A 14,369-nucleotide genomic window follows, 5' to 3' on the forward strand; every position below is an offset into this window, starting at 1 on the left:
GGGGGGGGGGGGGGGGGGGGGGGGGGATATGTGACATTTTCAGATTTATTTTTGTTTTAGTTCTTGACTGAATCAGTCAAAAATGAATCAGCAATAACACTTACCGTCGCTCATGTGGAGAAGAGTGGATTCTCTTCATTCCTTCCCTTTCATTCCCCGGGCTCACGTGCAATCGTTCTTGCTGATTATCTTCCTTGTTAATTGCTGTTTTTAATTAGGCAGAAATGTTTTTTTTTTTTTTTTGAATCAAAATTTCTTTTGAATGTTTTTTTTTTTTTTTTTTTTTTTTTTTAAATCACGATCCAAAGATAGCATTTGTTTTTGTGCACTTGTCTGACAATGATTTTCCAGAAATCAGTCATAGCCAAGTGGTTCTCTAGGTTTTCAGCCCATGACCTTCATTTTATTCTCTAATTAGAATATTCTCATTTGATCTGTAAAATATGACTTTTTAGGATTGTTGTAAAAACCAAACTGGAATGTGGTAAGGGTTTTTGTCAAAATCACTAATGTGCAGCTACAAGAAGAATGAATTCATCATGTGACGTGATATAAAATCTGAATCTTGTGGCAGAACTGGATTAAAACATTGTACAGTGCAGGTTTGGGTCTGAAGCTAAGAGGCAATGACTGTATTTTATATTGGATTGTTATTAAGGTTCAAACCATCTAATGGTCCTTCCATTTGAAAGCACTTGTCAGTGTTTGTTTGTGTGGTGTGGTGTCATGTCTGAGCCAGTGAATTACTGCCCCCTGGTGGCGTGTCCTAGTCACTGTGCATCAGCTGTCATCATGACGATTGTCTCTGTGTTTTGTGCTCTGATTGGATGCTCATGAAACATTTTGTTCTACCTCATTGTGTCGTCACCTGCCACTCAGACACCTGTCTCCCAATCAGACGCAGGATTTAAGAACCCCCTTTAGGTTTGAAACTGAAGCGCTTGACCAGTTCAAGGGGGGTTTAAATAGTGCGGACCAAAATGGTTTCATAATGCAACTGTAATGACACAGTAAAATCTGTGTGTGTGTGTTCATGTGAGGAGTTATGACTGAATATCTCGGCCTTGCATTTCAGTTCAGTCGCATCATGCACAAAACCTAGCTGCAAAACAAGAACACGACTCTGTCTTCAGGTTTTCGTATTTTCTGTCGTATATCAAACAACCACATTGGGATTAACCTGATTATTTGAATTCCCTAGAAAATGTCCTGCTTATCTTTTTTTTTTAATGTAATGATTTTTTTGAAGTGCAATTCTTTTTTTTCTTTTTTTTTATCCGTATGTGCATGGAGTTGGATCTTCTCTGCTGTTAAATGCCTGCATCTGCGCACAGTGCTAGCTAGCCTTCTGTAGTGCTCCCTGCCCAGGCTGACTGATTTGAACATGGCGTGCTTGTCTGCATGTTTAGTGCCCCGCAAAGCACTGCTGTTTCAGATGCGTGAAACAGCCAGCGAGCCAAACCCAAGTCTCGCCCTTGTCCTTGCCAGATGTGCCAATACACATCCTCTCCTTAAGGAAATTGTTTTTTTGTTTTGTTTTTTTGCTTGGGTGTCTTAAGTTAAAATGCCTATTTTTTCTGTTTACTGGTCTTATTTTAAAGTTAAAGGACAAAAAAAAAAGGGATGTTTGGACGTATGGCTCAACGTGCCCTTAGATGCAGCTTCACCTTTTTTGCCATGAGTTTTCTTTTCACTCATCACAGGTGTGTGCGACACACCGAACTTTCACACTCATTACTTAGCTTTGCTGTTCACGAGTAAAAGCAGTATATTAAGCGTCTGTGTACTGTAGATGTCAGCTGTTGTATTGCATTCTCTATGTCTTGCTCACGTGCTTGTTTAAAACAAGGATGAATGATAAATGTATATAAACGTCAGTTCAGTCTGCAGTGAAAATCCCCACACACTCATGCTCCCGCTGTGCTGGAAACCTCCACAGCTGCTGCTCCTGGTCCCAGAGTGAGTCCTGTGTGCGCTTTAGCCTTAAAGATTTCAGGCCAAAAAGCCTCAATCGTCGGCTCTTTGGCCTCACATGCTCCTCCTCCTCCTCCTCCTCCTGCTGGACTGGACTGTAGAAGAGGAGGAGAGGAGTGCAGCTACAGTTCACACTCTCACCTGGTCTGTCTGCTGTCATCCCTGTGCTGTGTGGCTCACAACGAGCCAGGTTCCCATTTGCTGTATTTTGCTGTGAGTTGAGTGGCACCTTTTTTTGCTGTTTTTAAAAACTGGTGACGTGTTCATGTCATTAATATGAGTGCCCCTGACCAAGGTTACCGGCAGCCATGTTGGTACTGTATGTTGACTTAGAGTAACCAATAGACAAATATCCCTCAGTGTCTGGTGTTATTTGCATGTGATCAGGGCGGGAAATGAACACCAGCCAGTGAGTGTTGATAAAAACTTGACTGTGGCTGGAATTTGTCTCTGCCATCCAAGGTCCAATTACATTTCAAAAAATAAGTCATTTAAGTGGTAAGAAACGTTCAATTTATACTTAGTCAACCACTGTTGCTACATTCATTTCCTGTCCTGCATGTGATAACTGTGGGCTTTGTTTTCATACAGTATAATGCACTTTAAATCCATCCACCTCTCTCCTCAAGATAGTTATTGAAATGATATATAATAGATGTGCAAATGTGTATACACTCAATGCAGGGTTTTAGTCTCTTTAAAGTAGTACTTCTATGTGATGTCACATTCAACACAATGCTATTTTTGTTAAAGTCTAAGGGTACAGCTATTTATTACATTTTATTTTCAATACCAAAAAAAAAGAAAAAAGTTATGGGGTCTGGAAGGTCTCAGGAGTTTATCAAAAAGCCACAATTTAAAAATGGCAGCACCAAAATTTCTGTTCTTGAAGTCAGAATTGATTCTATGCAACATTTTTTCCCCTTTTTTGTTTTTCTTTTTCGTTGTTGGTGTACCGGCTTTCATTGATCCTTGTCGGGTGGGACGGGGCAGATACAGTTAAGCAGATTTTTAAGGTGCAAGCCCTCAACAGTGTCCCCATTAAGTGATTCTCTTTATACACCCTGTTGTGGTGCTGCAGAGCGAAGGACCTCTCTCTTGTGGGTGAAACAAGAGGACCATCCATTTTGTCATCCGCCTGCCCTCACAGAGAGAACAGCCACACCTGGACATTTTGGTGCATGTTGAGCCCTTTTGTCAGTTTGCTGCTCTGTGGCTCAAAGACAGTCAGTTGGTGTATGAAATGTAAACAGATTATCAATTGATGAATCTCATCTAGATGCTTCGAGAGAAGCTGCTGGACCATGTGATAACACTGTACTATTGATGTTATATAAATGGAGAGAAAGACTTATTTTAAATCTTGTAAATACAAAATGTACAAAGGTGAAAGCAAGATAAATATAAAAAACTGAAGATCAGTCTGAGATGTAGAGAGAAATTAATCTGTATATTGTTGAATAAATATTGTGCCGTAAGGGATACGAGTGTCTGTCTGCTTTGTATGAAGAAGTGGTTCAATATGGTTCTATGTCACCATAGAAGTTGTACTACTACTACATATTTAACTAGGTGACTGATTCATTGTGGAATATTGGTTTAAAGAAAGTTAAAGGAGAGACACAAAAGATCAATAATTTCAAACTGTAGAGCCAAAGTTGATTCAACAGATGTTAGTTGACATATACAGTTACCGAATGCTTACTGGTATGATTTTATTAGGAGTGTGTATTTAATTTTATTTGATTTTATTTTTTTATGGTATTTTTTTTAAAAATAGATTTTATAGATTTTTATCAAAATAGAACATAACCAACATACAAGTGCTCTCTGTATTCACAAAAATATCTAAACAGGAAGGAAAACAAACCACCATCCAAACCAAAATGACTTCAGGTAGCTTTTATGGTATAATTTGAGCGAAATGCAGAACATTTTCTGTTTCTAGCTTCTCAAATGTGAGGGTTTGCGTCTTTGTCTACTGAGATAATAAACTGAATATCTTTGGATATTTTACTGTTGATCTGAAAACACAATTGGCAACGTCGCCTTGGGTTTACAAGGTATTATGATGGCTATTTTTCCATAGACCTCACCAAACAATAAATCAGGAGAATAACTCGGATGAATTCATAATGAAATAGTTACAACCCAGGAAGTAGTATTGGTATGTGTGATAAATAACAATCAGGTGAATGTTACACCAAAGGTCTTATGTTAGGGTTACATAAACTGAGCAGTAACAACTAAGTCAAAGTCCGAACTTGTTGCAGTAGGATATAAAATATGAGGAAAATATATTTAAATGCCTGATTGCAGGAACAGCTCTAATCAGTGGTGATATGCTGACATCTAGTGGTGGTAATTCAGAACAGTCAATACTCAGCAGGCAAATCAATTCAACCTGAAAATGACATAAACCTTCCAAATAACATAAACAACGAATATCCCATATACAGTGATTCATTACTTTATCCACAATCTCCTTTAACTGTGGTCTACTGAATGTTAGTTTCTTCTATAAACATTTATTTCAATAATTTTATGATTACAGAAACTGAGATTTTAATTTTCTTTCCATCCTGTCTGTTGATTGTTGTTCTTCCACATTAATTAGAGCTGAAAAACCTGTAAGCTGAACTTTGCCCCAAACACTTTATAAACATACTCACTCACTTACTGCTCACCTCTGACCCCCACAGCACCTTTGTGGGGCCCACACCCTTTAAATACTTCAGCTTATACAGCAGGGAGTTAACTTAATGGAGTCAAACATTACAATTATTGAAATCAATGAGCTACAGAATTGGTTTTACTGAGGACATTATTTTGTCATTATTATATAATATAGTCGAGACATTTGTTGTTGTTTTTTTACTTTTAAACTCATGAACTCCGCAGATGCAGATTTCTCTACAATTAAATCTACAGAATAGCTAACAAAATGGTATTTGGTAGCTGTTCTTGAGCTTTGAGCAGATGGAATTGCCCAAATAATTGTCATGAAATTGTAGAATTTAATTTTCAGGAGCCCTTTAAGAAATTATTTTATCCATGTTGGTTTAAAAAATTGACACTGAAACTGTGATTGAACACTAGAATGAACTCTCAATCTAAGCTTCTCAGCCAATATGGACAAGGGGTCCTAAAAGTGCTCAGAAAAATGGAAATTTTAACATTTACTATTCCATGACAATTTGGCAATCTCCATCTGTTCCTCATCACCTGACCTTCCACCTGTTCTTACTTCCTCTCATCAGCCCTGCAGTATATATACCAGCCCATTTCCACTCATTCCCTGCCAGATTACTGATTTCCAGCCTTTTGTTCAGGCCCTGTTTGGACGTTTTTCCTGTTTCTGACCAAATTAGGTGAACTTTTACCCAAGCTGCTTGTCTCCGAGTCTGCATCTAAACCTGGTCAAACCTGGTTACCTGCTCAGCCTCTATTCTTTGTACTGAATAAACGCAACTAATATGTGAATGAATGAACTATAAACACAAGTATGTAATATCTGAGAGCCAACCAGAGCTCAATCCAGTAACAAGATCCCTATAGTTAAATACTCTGGAGGTATCACCTGGCAACCAAGTGCTGTAACGCCAGGCGAAGGACATGAAACATTGCACTTACATGCAACTGAAAGTGTGTTTTTCAAGCCAGACGCCAGAAAAGACTTTATGTTGTTGCTGTCATTTAACCAAGTGAAAGGAGGATCTGAAAGCAACAAGATGGGTAACGTGAACTACGACAGATCATCACTTTAAATATTGATTTCTTAATGTTTGAAAAATGACTGAGCTTTCTTCTCTTTCACCTGTGGTCTGAACACTCAGTGAAAATGAACTACATGTATGAAAACCCTCTCAGTTTAGGGAATTAAACTAGTGAGACCACTCCTCAAGCTTGTATTTTTAAACATATATCACAATGCTTTAGTTTAGTGAAATGTGAGACCCTGACTTATCTTTTATGGCAGTAGCAATGAATGTGTTGGAGTGTTTAGAGGAGGAGTTTAATATTGTTCTGAGAAGGTGGAAGTATTTAACAGTGCAACATAACATGGCAGTTACAACCTTTTTGTCCAGTGGAGATCATGAAGGATTTATTGCCATGACTGAATCAACGGGTTAGTGTGGACTTATTGTGCAGGTTCTTAATTGATTGGAGTTGCAGGTTTCCTAAATGGATGAAGTTAGAGATAATGCAGGTCACATGACAGCAAGATAAAGGCATATGGCAAAATACGTCCAAGGCTCTGCAGGCTTTATAGATTAGGAACCTGTAACTGACAAGACAGACAGTCAGCCTCTTGTCTCCTCAGACTTCGTCTACTTAAGAAGCTCCGGTTACTTTTTCCAAGCAATGGTTTTTAGCTGATATTCCTCTCTTTTCTTTTCTTTTCTTGTCCCCTCAGAAATGCTACCCAAAATTCAGAATAAAGTTCACCCACAGAACATTATGGAGCAGCTGGAGAAGCATACATTTCCATTAAATCAACTGATTTCTAGTTGTAAAAAGGTGAGTCACTTCACTGGTGTGCTGCATGTTGGAAAATAGATTTTACCTGCATTTAATTTCACAATTTTTACTTAATTAAAAGTACTGTTAGTATTATAGAGAATGCCCCCTGTCAGTGTTATGTTATTATATTAATACATCATCATTATTTATACATTAACGCTTCAAAAACATAAGATGTTTCTTTTTTGATCCCCCGTGGGAGACATTCAAGATGTTGATCAAACTGAGAACATGTTTTGTATGTAAAATACAAAATAAAAATATGAATATCTTTGCATAGAAGTACAACATGGGTCAATCATTTACAAACCCTATGAATCGTTTTGTTTATGATGCTTTGCTCATATTCCAGTGTAATTACTCTCCACACCCAGTAATCTATTTATCCAGATATGCTACCGGGTTTCTTTCTGTCCCGTAAGTGGAAAGTGTATTCGGGTTTCAGGATCTGCTCAGCTCTGACATCACTGATGCAATGCTGAGTGTGCACACAGCACCGACTGCAGAGGCTCCTCTCGCCTAGCACGCTGTCAGCTCTCAGCCTGAGGCAGATCTGTGCACCGTAACCGCCCCCCCATGTAGCCTCCAGGATGGGGGAAGATGATGTGGAGTCACGTCTGGTTCATTCTCTGGCAATCAGCACAGCCAAACCCTCTCAGCACTTTCCTCTCTCCCTTTCTTTCCAGCGCAGTGCCTTTGCCTCGTGGATCAAGGAGAACATCAACAAGAGGCAGTGCTGCTTCTTTGAAAAAGGTGTCAGGTAGGATAAACTGCTCTGTACTGTGTTGATTTGGGGATGGAAATATGGACTGACCTTGTAGTCGGTGCTGCTGCTCAGTAATACAGAGATACTGTAGCATCATCCCGCTGTTGTATTGATGTGAGAGGAGGCATTGCCGTATAATTTGCTGTGGGGGAAGTTATAAATGTTAACTGAATCTGTTAGTTGTTTCCGGGTTGTTCTCACTTTCCTCAAACTGGCTATTTTCTCTTGATGTCTCTGTGCCTCTTTGGTATATGGAAACATTACAAGTATTAGCTTTTGTTTCCACACTAGAGAGGATGTATGTAAGTGTGGCTATGCAAAGACCGATCATGTGGATGAAGCCATCAAACCAGAGGACTTCACAGGCGAGTCGTGGGACAGACACAGACATATCCACGAAGTGCCCACTGATGCTTTTGGAGAAATCAGCTTTGGTGGTTTGGGACAGAAGACTGGCAAGGTAAACCCTCCTTTCTGTCCACTGTAATAACATTACTTAAGTGCATGTAAATGTGTCCCTGCATATCTTCGACCTCGCCTTTGTGTCTGTTTTCCATTCTCAGTATGCACGAGTGTCCACAGACACCAGCCCTGAAACCCTGTACGAGTTATTGACCGAACAGTGGAACCTTTCTCCTCCCAACCTGCTAATCTCAGTGACCGGAGGAGCTAAGAACTTCTATCTGAAGGCTCGTCTCAAGAATATGTTCCACAGAGGTCTTATCAAAGTGGCCCAGACAACAGGTCAGCCTGCCAGAAAGAAAGAGAATGTGTGTATGTGTTTGTGGGAAAAGTCAAGGTGTATCAATGATTAGCCAGAGAAGCTGTGGTTGTTTGTGTTTTATGAGTACCGATGTAGTTATGGAGTGTGTTGCTCCACCTCCATTCAGATTGCAGACAAATATTTTGAGGTTAAATACACTACTGCATCCCTCAAAGGTCTCTACCTTCTGAGCTTGTGCTATTTAAAGTGCAGTGTGCCTCATTTATTGCTTACAAATCTTACTGTGTCCCATTTTATGCTACTTTTGGAAAGCCATCCCTTGAAGAGTGGGGGCTGTTATAGCAGCATATAAAAGGAATAGTTAGATATTTTGAAACTTTTTTGGTTTCCTGCTGAAGATTCATACCTCTCTCACATCTGTTAAATACAACCAGCAGCCAGTTAGCTTAGCTTAGCATAAAGAGTGGAAACAGGGGGAAACCACTAGCCTGATGACACCTCTAAAGCTCACTGATTATTAACACGTTATATATAATTTGTGTAATTTGTACAAAAAACTAAAGTGTAAAAAGACAAGAGGTTTAATGTGGGGTTGTGTGTGGAAATTTATCTCGAAGTCCTCACTGTCAGATTGACAGAATTAAGGAAATCTGAAAATATATTTTAATGACATACTTAACCGTGTGTAAGATTCAGTGGCACATGTCGGTGCTGTTGCTCATTGCAACACTCTTGCCTCACCCTCTCCTACCCTCTGTTTGGTTTGTCCTTTCTGGGCTACTGTAGAAATGGTTCAACATGGCTTCAACTTTGAATATTAAATTACATTTCTGCCAATAGATCCTCCTAAATGTTACACACTGGACCTTAAACAATCATTTGTGTGGGCGTCCATATATTTTTGGCCCTCTGTACAGTATTGAATTGGGACATGTGCTGTGATCTACACAGGTGCGTGGATACTCACTGGTGGTACACATGCTGGTGTGATGAAGCATGTCGGTCAGGCTGTGAGGGACTACGCCCTGAGTAGCTCCATGCAGGGCCAGATTGTAGCTATTGGAGTAGCAACTTGGGGAGTAATTCACAACAGGGATGCTCTGGTGAACTCAGAGGTAAACACATTTACACACCTGGCCTGTCTCTTTCTTGTGGATTAAGATTAATCACCTGCACACCATACAGTCTTCATCTGACTTCCTTCCTCTCCTCCTCCTCCTCCTCTTTGTCTGCAGGGTTGTTTCTCAGCCCATTATTTGATGGACATCAAGAGCCAGGGCCGACTCTCCTGCCTCGATAACAACCACACCCACTTCCTGCTGGTGGACGATGGGACCCAAGGACGCTATGGTGTGGAGATTGAACTGCGTAGCCGTCTGGAGAAATACATCTCTGGAAAGCATCTTGGAAACAAAGGTTAAAAATAGCTGATGCAGCGTCCACAAAAGCAGCATTCCATTACAGATAACATCTTAACTCTGATTCTTCCTGTCTTTCCTGCTTTTAATATTGATTTATTGCTGTGTAACCTCTAGATAGTGGCTTGACCATCCCAGTGGTGTGTGTGGTTTTGGATGGAGGACCAGGCACTCTAAATGTGAGTCATCAGGGTTGTGTCTGTCTCTCTCTCTCTGTGCCTCTGTCTTACTGTCTGACTGTCCTGTGTTTCTTCCCTCAGACCATCTATAATGCCATGCTGAATGGTACACCATGTGTGATCTTGGAGGGTTCTGGGAGAATAGCAGACGTGATCGCCCAGGTGGCAGGACTGCCAGTGAGCCGGGTCACTATCGTCCTCATCCACCAGTTAATGAAAAAGTTCTTTGGCCAGGAGTATGAAATGTTCCCCGACCTCAAGATCATAAAATGGACCAAGATGGTGTGTGAACAGACTGATGAGCCATGCTAGCATCCTCACAACCACATTCACCATCTTAATTTAGCATATTAGGATGTTAACATTTGCTAATTATCAATAACACACAGCTGTGACCGATCAGAACATCATTAGTGTTGCAGGTATTTAATCATAAACCCAAAGTATTGGACAAATCCAAGGTTTGATCTGATAATGGCGGTAAATGAAAGCTCAAGTGATCAAAGGTTATTACAGGTCATCATCTGGGGACCAAAGATGTCAACCTCATTGTGGTAAAAGTCAGGAGATCACCAAAGTCAGTGGGCCTTATCATCTGGGAATCACGAATGTCAGAACAAGTTGTTGAGAAATTTCAAGTGAAAGACAAAACGACTGACTGACTGTCTAAACAAAATTATTACTAATAATATAATTAAAGCAGCATTATAGTAATACCAATCAATCAGTATTTAGATCACATCGCACAGAAACTGACTTTTTGAGAGTTATTAACAATCTGCTGATTGTGCGTTGATGACTCCATTCTGGTATTTCTGGATTGTAGGGCCAATAGTACCCCAACCACAGGATGCTCTCTGTTACTTATTTACTAATTTTAATGCTTTGTCCTCTACTTCCCATCCCACTCGTGGTGTGCCACAGGGCTCAGTTTTAGTTCCACTTCTGTTTTCTGTTTAAGCTTCCTTTTGGGGGCATTTCTGTTTTTATTTCATCCTGTTTTTACTGGTGTAACTCCATTTAGAGTACTCTCTCAGATAAGGGTCTAAACAAACTCAAGGAGACGTGATAACATTGTCCCTATTTTATCCTCCCTTCTCAGGCTACCAGTTAATTACAGAATAGATTTTAAAACTTTACTGATTATTTCAAGGCTAAATCGCTTAGCCCAAACTGTACCTTTGAACTTTTATTTTTGTCTTCTTTATGTACATACTTTTGTTCTGTCCTTTGTCAATTTTTGGCGTCTGATTTGATCGTCTGCTTTCTGTGCCAGATTCAAGACATCATCAGGATGTCTCACTTGCTGACCATCTTCACAGTAAGCGAGGACCATCACGGGGACGTGGATGTGGCTATTCTTCAAGCGCTACTCAAAGGTAGGGATTTGGTTTTCAGATGCCCAGTGCTTGACTGTACTTACTGTAGGCGGCATTAAGTATGAAGACATGCAGGCTTAGTGCCAAACCAGCTCTTAGCAAGTATAACGTTGCTTCTCAGAAAAACTAAGCAGCTAGATTGTGGTATCAAATGTGCAGCGATCGAAAACCAACGCAGATATTCTTGGAGATATTTTATATACAAACTCCAATGCTTCTTGCAAACGTATCCTTCCTCATGCTGTTCTTGAGAAAGCCTGATTAAACTCATTCAGAGAAAGCTTAATACATTATGTAACAAAATCACACTGAGCCATTAGGTGCTCCAAACAACAAGCGACTCCACCACATCAGACATTTATTTACAGTTTTGGTCATGATGATCCATCATTGGAGATAAACTGCTTTGCCCACAGTTTCCATCACTGAGGTCCATTAGAGTAATCAAAATGCATTTCAAGGCAGTCATCCTGCTCACTCAGCGAGGGCCTATAGGACATAGAACAATCTTAATTTTAAGTAAAGCCTTGCTGCTTCACCATGCAGTGCAGCTATTCAGACTACATTTTATGGTGCACATCATTATCAAAACCACCGACCACAGGTTATGTTGTGTTACAGCATCAAAGTGCTGAAATGTATCAATAATTGAAGTCATTTATTAAGCAAATATGCCAAACACTCTCTTGCAAGCTTTTCAAATGTGAGGATTTGCGGCTTTGCTCAATTTTACATCGCTGTAAATTGAAGACGGAGTGCCTAAGACCCCATTAGCTGTTCAAAAAATACTGTTAAGATCTAATGTAATGTGTAATATTTAAGTAGATCTATTGGCAGAAATTGCATATAATATTCATGTGTATGTTTTCATTAGTGTATAATCACCTGAATATATCTGCAACTACCTGCTAGATGCCACTAAATCCTACAAAATCTCTGTAATCTCCAGTAGTCTTGACTCAAGAGTGTCACATACATAAATGTTGTCACTACACATTTTCCATTTTAGCTTCGAGGAACAGCGAGTCACTGGGAATCGACAGCTGGAAGAGGCAGCTTGAGCTGGCTATAGCCTGGAACCGAGTGGACATAGCCGAGACTGAGATCTTCTCTGAGGAGAGCCAGTGGAGGGTGGGACAACACACTGTATAAAACACCAGCAGCAATCTGTGTCAGAGGGTGTTAATGGGCCTTTTACTGCTATTTCCATGTCTTGTTATTTGCTATTGCTATGCCGTGCACTTTAATTTGTACAGCACTTGGTCTTTAAACTTGATTTAATTTGATTTATTAACATTGACAAGTGTAATGAAACTGACTGAAAGCATGGTGGAGATTTAAGTATATATGGCAATTTGAGTAAAAAAGTAAGTCACAGAAGTCTTTTAAAACATAAAACCTTGTATTATGAAACTTTTATGATGGGGCAGAGGGCAGTTGTATCATAAAAGACTGCTTTAGTTTCAGTTTACATCATATCTCGTGATTTTGTCCAAGTCCAGCTTCTTTGCAAGGTTGATGATAACCTCAACATCCAACTTTTTTACATCAAATCAGAGAAAAACTATTCTTTCATTATGACTTTATAGAAAATATCAGACAAAGTGTTGTTTAATATGTATAAATGAAAGAATGCTTAACATAAATGAGCCATCACATTTCTCCAAACATCTGGCAACAGTCAAATTGTGCTCATTGTGTCTTGTTCCGACTAATTCCCACCCAGTCTAGTGACCTCCACTGGGCCATGTTCTCAGCCCTGGTTGGCCACAAGCCTCAGTTTGTGAGTCTGCTGCTGGAGAACGGCGTGAGCCTGAGGGATTTCCTGCAGGACGAGGACACTCTGTGTGAGCTCTACAAAAAGATGCCCAGTTGCTTCTTTCTCCGCAAGCTGGCCAAGCGGGTCAACAGTTCTACTCGCAGCAGGAGGCCAGCGATCGGCATCAGGCCTCGAGCTTATTCAGGCGAAATGATTTCCATGACTCATGTGTCTGACGAGGTGCGCCACCTGCTCGGCAGTTTCACCCAACCCCTCTACCCTCCCTCCAGCACGACAACCCACCTTAACATGTCTATAGAGGATTTATCTCTATCAGTGAGTCTATTTATACACCAGAGTGGAGTATTTTCTGTCAGTTTTCAGAGAGAATTTGGATTTATGACATCAGTGTTTCTGTAATCCTTCACTTCTCCTCTAGCTGTCTAAAAGTGAGGCGCCTTCCCAGGCTCCACTCAGGGAGGACAAAGCTGAAGCACAGAGGGATCTGGGCAGAGACCTTTTCCTTTGGGCTGTCGTCCAGAACAATAAGGAGCTGGCTGAAATTGCCTGGGAGCAGGTGATCAAGACACTTCCCCTATATATACATATTTATACAGACCAAGTGTGAAAATATTTGTTTGTGTGTGTTGTGTGTGTATATATGACCTTGCATCTGTGTTTGTTTGTATCTGCACAGTGTAGAGACTGCATGTCCGCTGCCCTGGCCGCCAGTAAGATCCTGAAGAAAATGGCAGAGGAAGGAGGTGATGTAGATGAGGCAGAGGACATGCAAGAGCTTGCCAATCACTATGAGAAACACGCCATTGGTATAACACCACAGACATAATGCGGGGCTTTTTCTAATGTAAAATATATGGATTTTACAAGGTTAGTATTCGTCTTTATTGTGTGTGTGTGTGTGTCCCAGGTGTGTTCAGTGAGTGCTACAACAATGATGAAGAGCGGGCTCAGAAGTTGTTGGTTCGTGTGTCACCATACTGGGGGAAGACAACGTGCCTGAGGCTGGCGCTGGAGGCTGATGATAAAAGTTTTGTAGCTCAGTCAGGTGTTCAGGTAGAGCAAACTTTCAGATTTATCTTCAGGGGCTTTTCTTTTAACAATTTTAGAACTTGGGACCTGAAACATTTGCCATCTGTTTGCTCTGTAATGTAGAACCTCCACTGCGCACACAAAAACTGTGTTTAATACAAAACATTTAGGTGGAGAAAAAATAGAGAAACTGTGATTGGTGAAGTATTTGATACCCAGATGAGAGTATATGAGATTCAAGAATGACTCGTGTCTGTCTTCAAGACTCTTTTGACACAGATCTGGTGTGGTGAGCTTTCAGTGGACAACCCTGTGTGGAGAGTATTGATCTGCATGGTTTTCTTCCCACTTATCTACACTGCCTTTCTGATTTTCAGGTGAGTTTCATCACCCGTTAAAACTGTCCCAGATTTAAGGGGCTTGCACAAAGTGTCACTGTGTTTAAAAATCTCTTATAACATTAGGTCTCACTTGCTAGATACTGTGTTGAAATTGGTACAGCAAGACTACTCTGGGCATAGAGACGTGAATAAAATAAGAAATTAATTACTAGTACAGCTCTTAATAATATGAAATGGTTTTTTTTATTTTAATTT

The 14,369-nt window shown here is 40.2% G+C and overlaps 1 protein-coding gene across 1 annotated transcript in view; it reads left to right on the plus strand.

The window, feature by feature from the left end:
- Positions 1-6,924: 6,924 nt before the first annotated feature.
- trpm2 (transient receptor potential cation channel, subfamily M, member 2) overlaps positions 6,925-14,369 on the plus strand; it is a 19,079-nt gene continuing 11,634 nt past the window's right edge. Inside the window, exons 1-14 of the mRNA XM_035676041.1 lie at positions 6,925-7,258; positions 7,556-7,724; positions 7,828-8,008; positions 8,940-9,103; positions 9,224-9,404; positions 9,524-9,585; positions 9,667-9,867; positions 10,862-10,964; positions 11,974-12,095; positions 12,691-13,059; positions 13,163-13,300; positions 13,421-13,550; positions 13,652-13,797; positions 14,038-14,150. Coding sequence (XP_035531934.1) covers positions 7,089-7,258; positions 7,556-7,724; positions 7,828-8,008; positions 8,940-9,103; positions 9,224-9,404; positions 9,524-9,585; positions 9,667-9,867; positions 10,862-10,964; positions 11,974-12,095; positions 12,691-13,059; positions 13,163-13,300; positions 13,421-13,550; positions 13,652-13,797; positions 14,038-14,150 — 2,249 coding nt within the window. The 5' untranslated portion in view covers positions 6,925-7,088. The remainder of the gene's footprint in view (positions 7,259-7,555; positions 7,725-7,827; positions 8,009-8,939; positions 9,104-9,223; positions 9,405-9,523; positions 9,586-9,666; positions 9,868-10,861; positions 10,965-11,973; positions 12,096-12,690; positions 13,060-13,162; positions 13,301-13,420; positions 13,551-13,651; positions 13,798-14,037; positions 14,151-14,369) is intronic.

Source organism: Morone saxatilis, unplaced genomic scaffold (assembly GCF_004916995.1).
Source record: "Morone saxatilis isolate NCDOM2014 unplaced genomic scaffold, NCSU_SB_2.0 Contig5, whole genome shotgun sequence".
Classification (NCBI taxonomy): Eukaryota; Metazoa; Chordata; class Actinopteri; family Moronidae; genus Morone; species Morone saxatilis.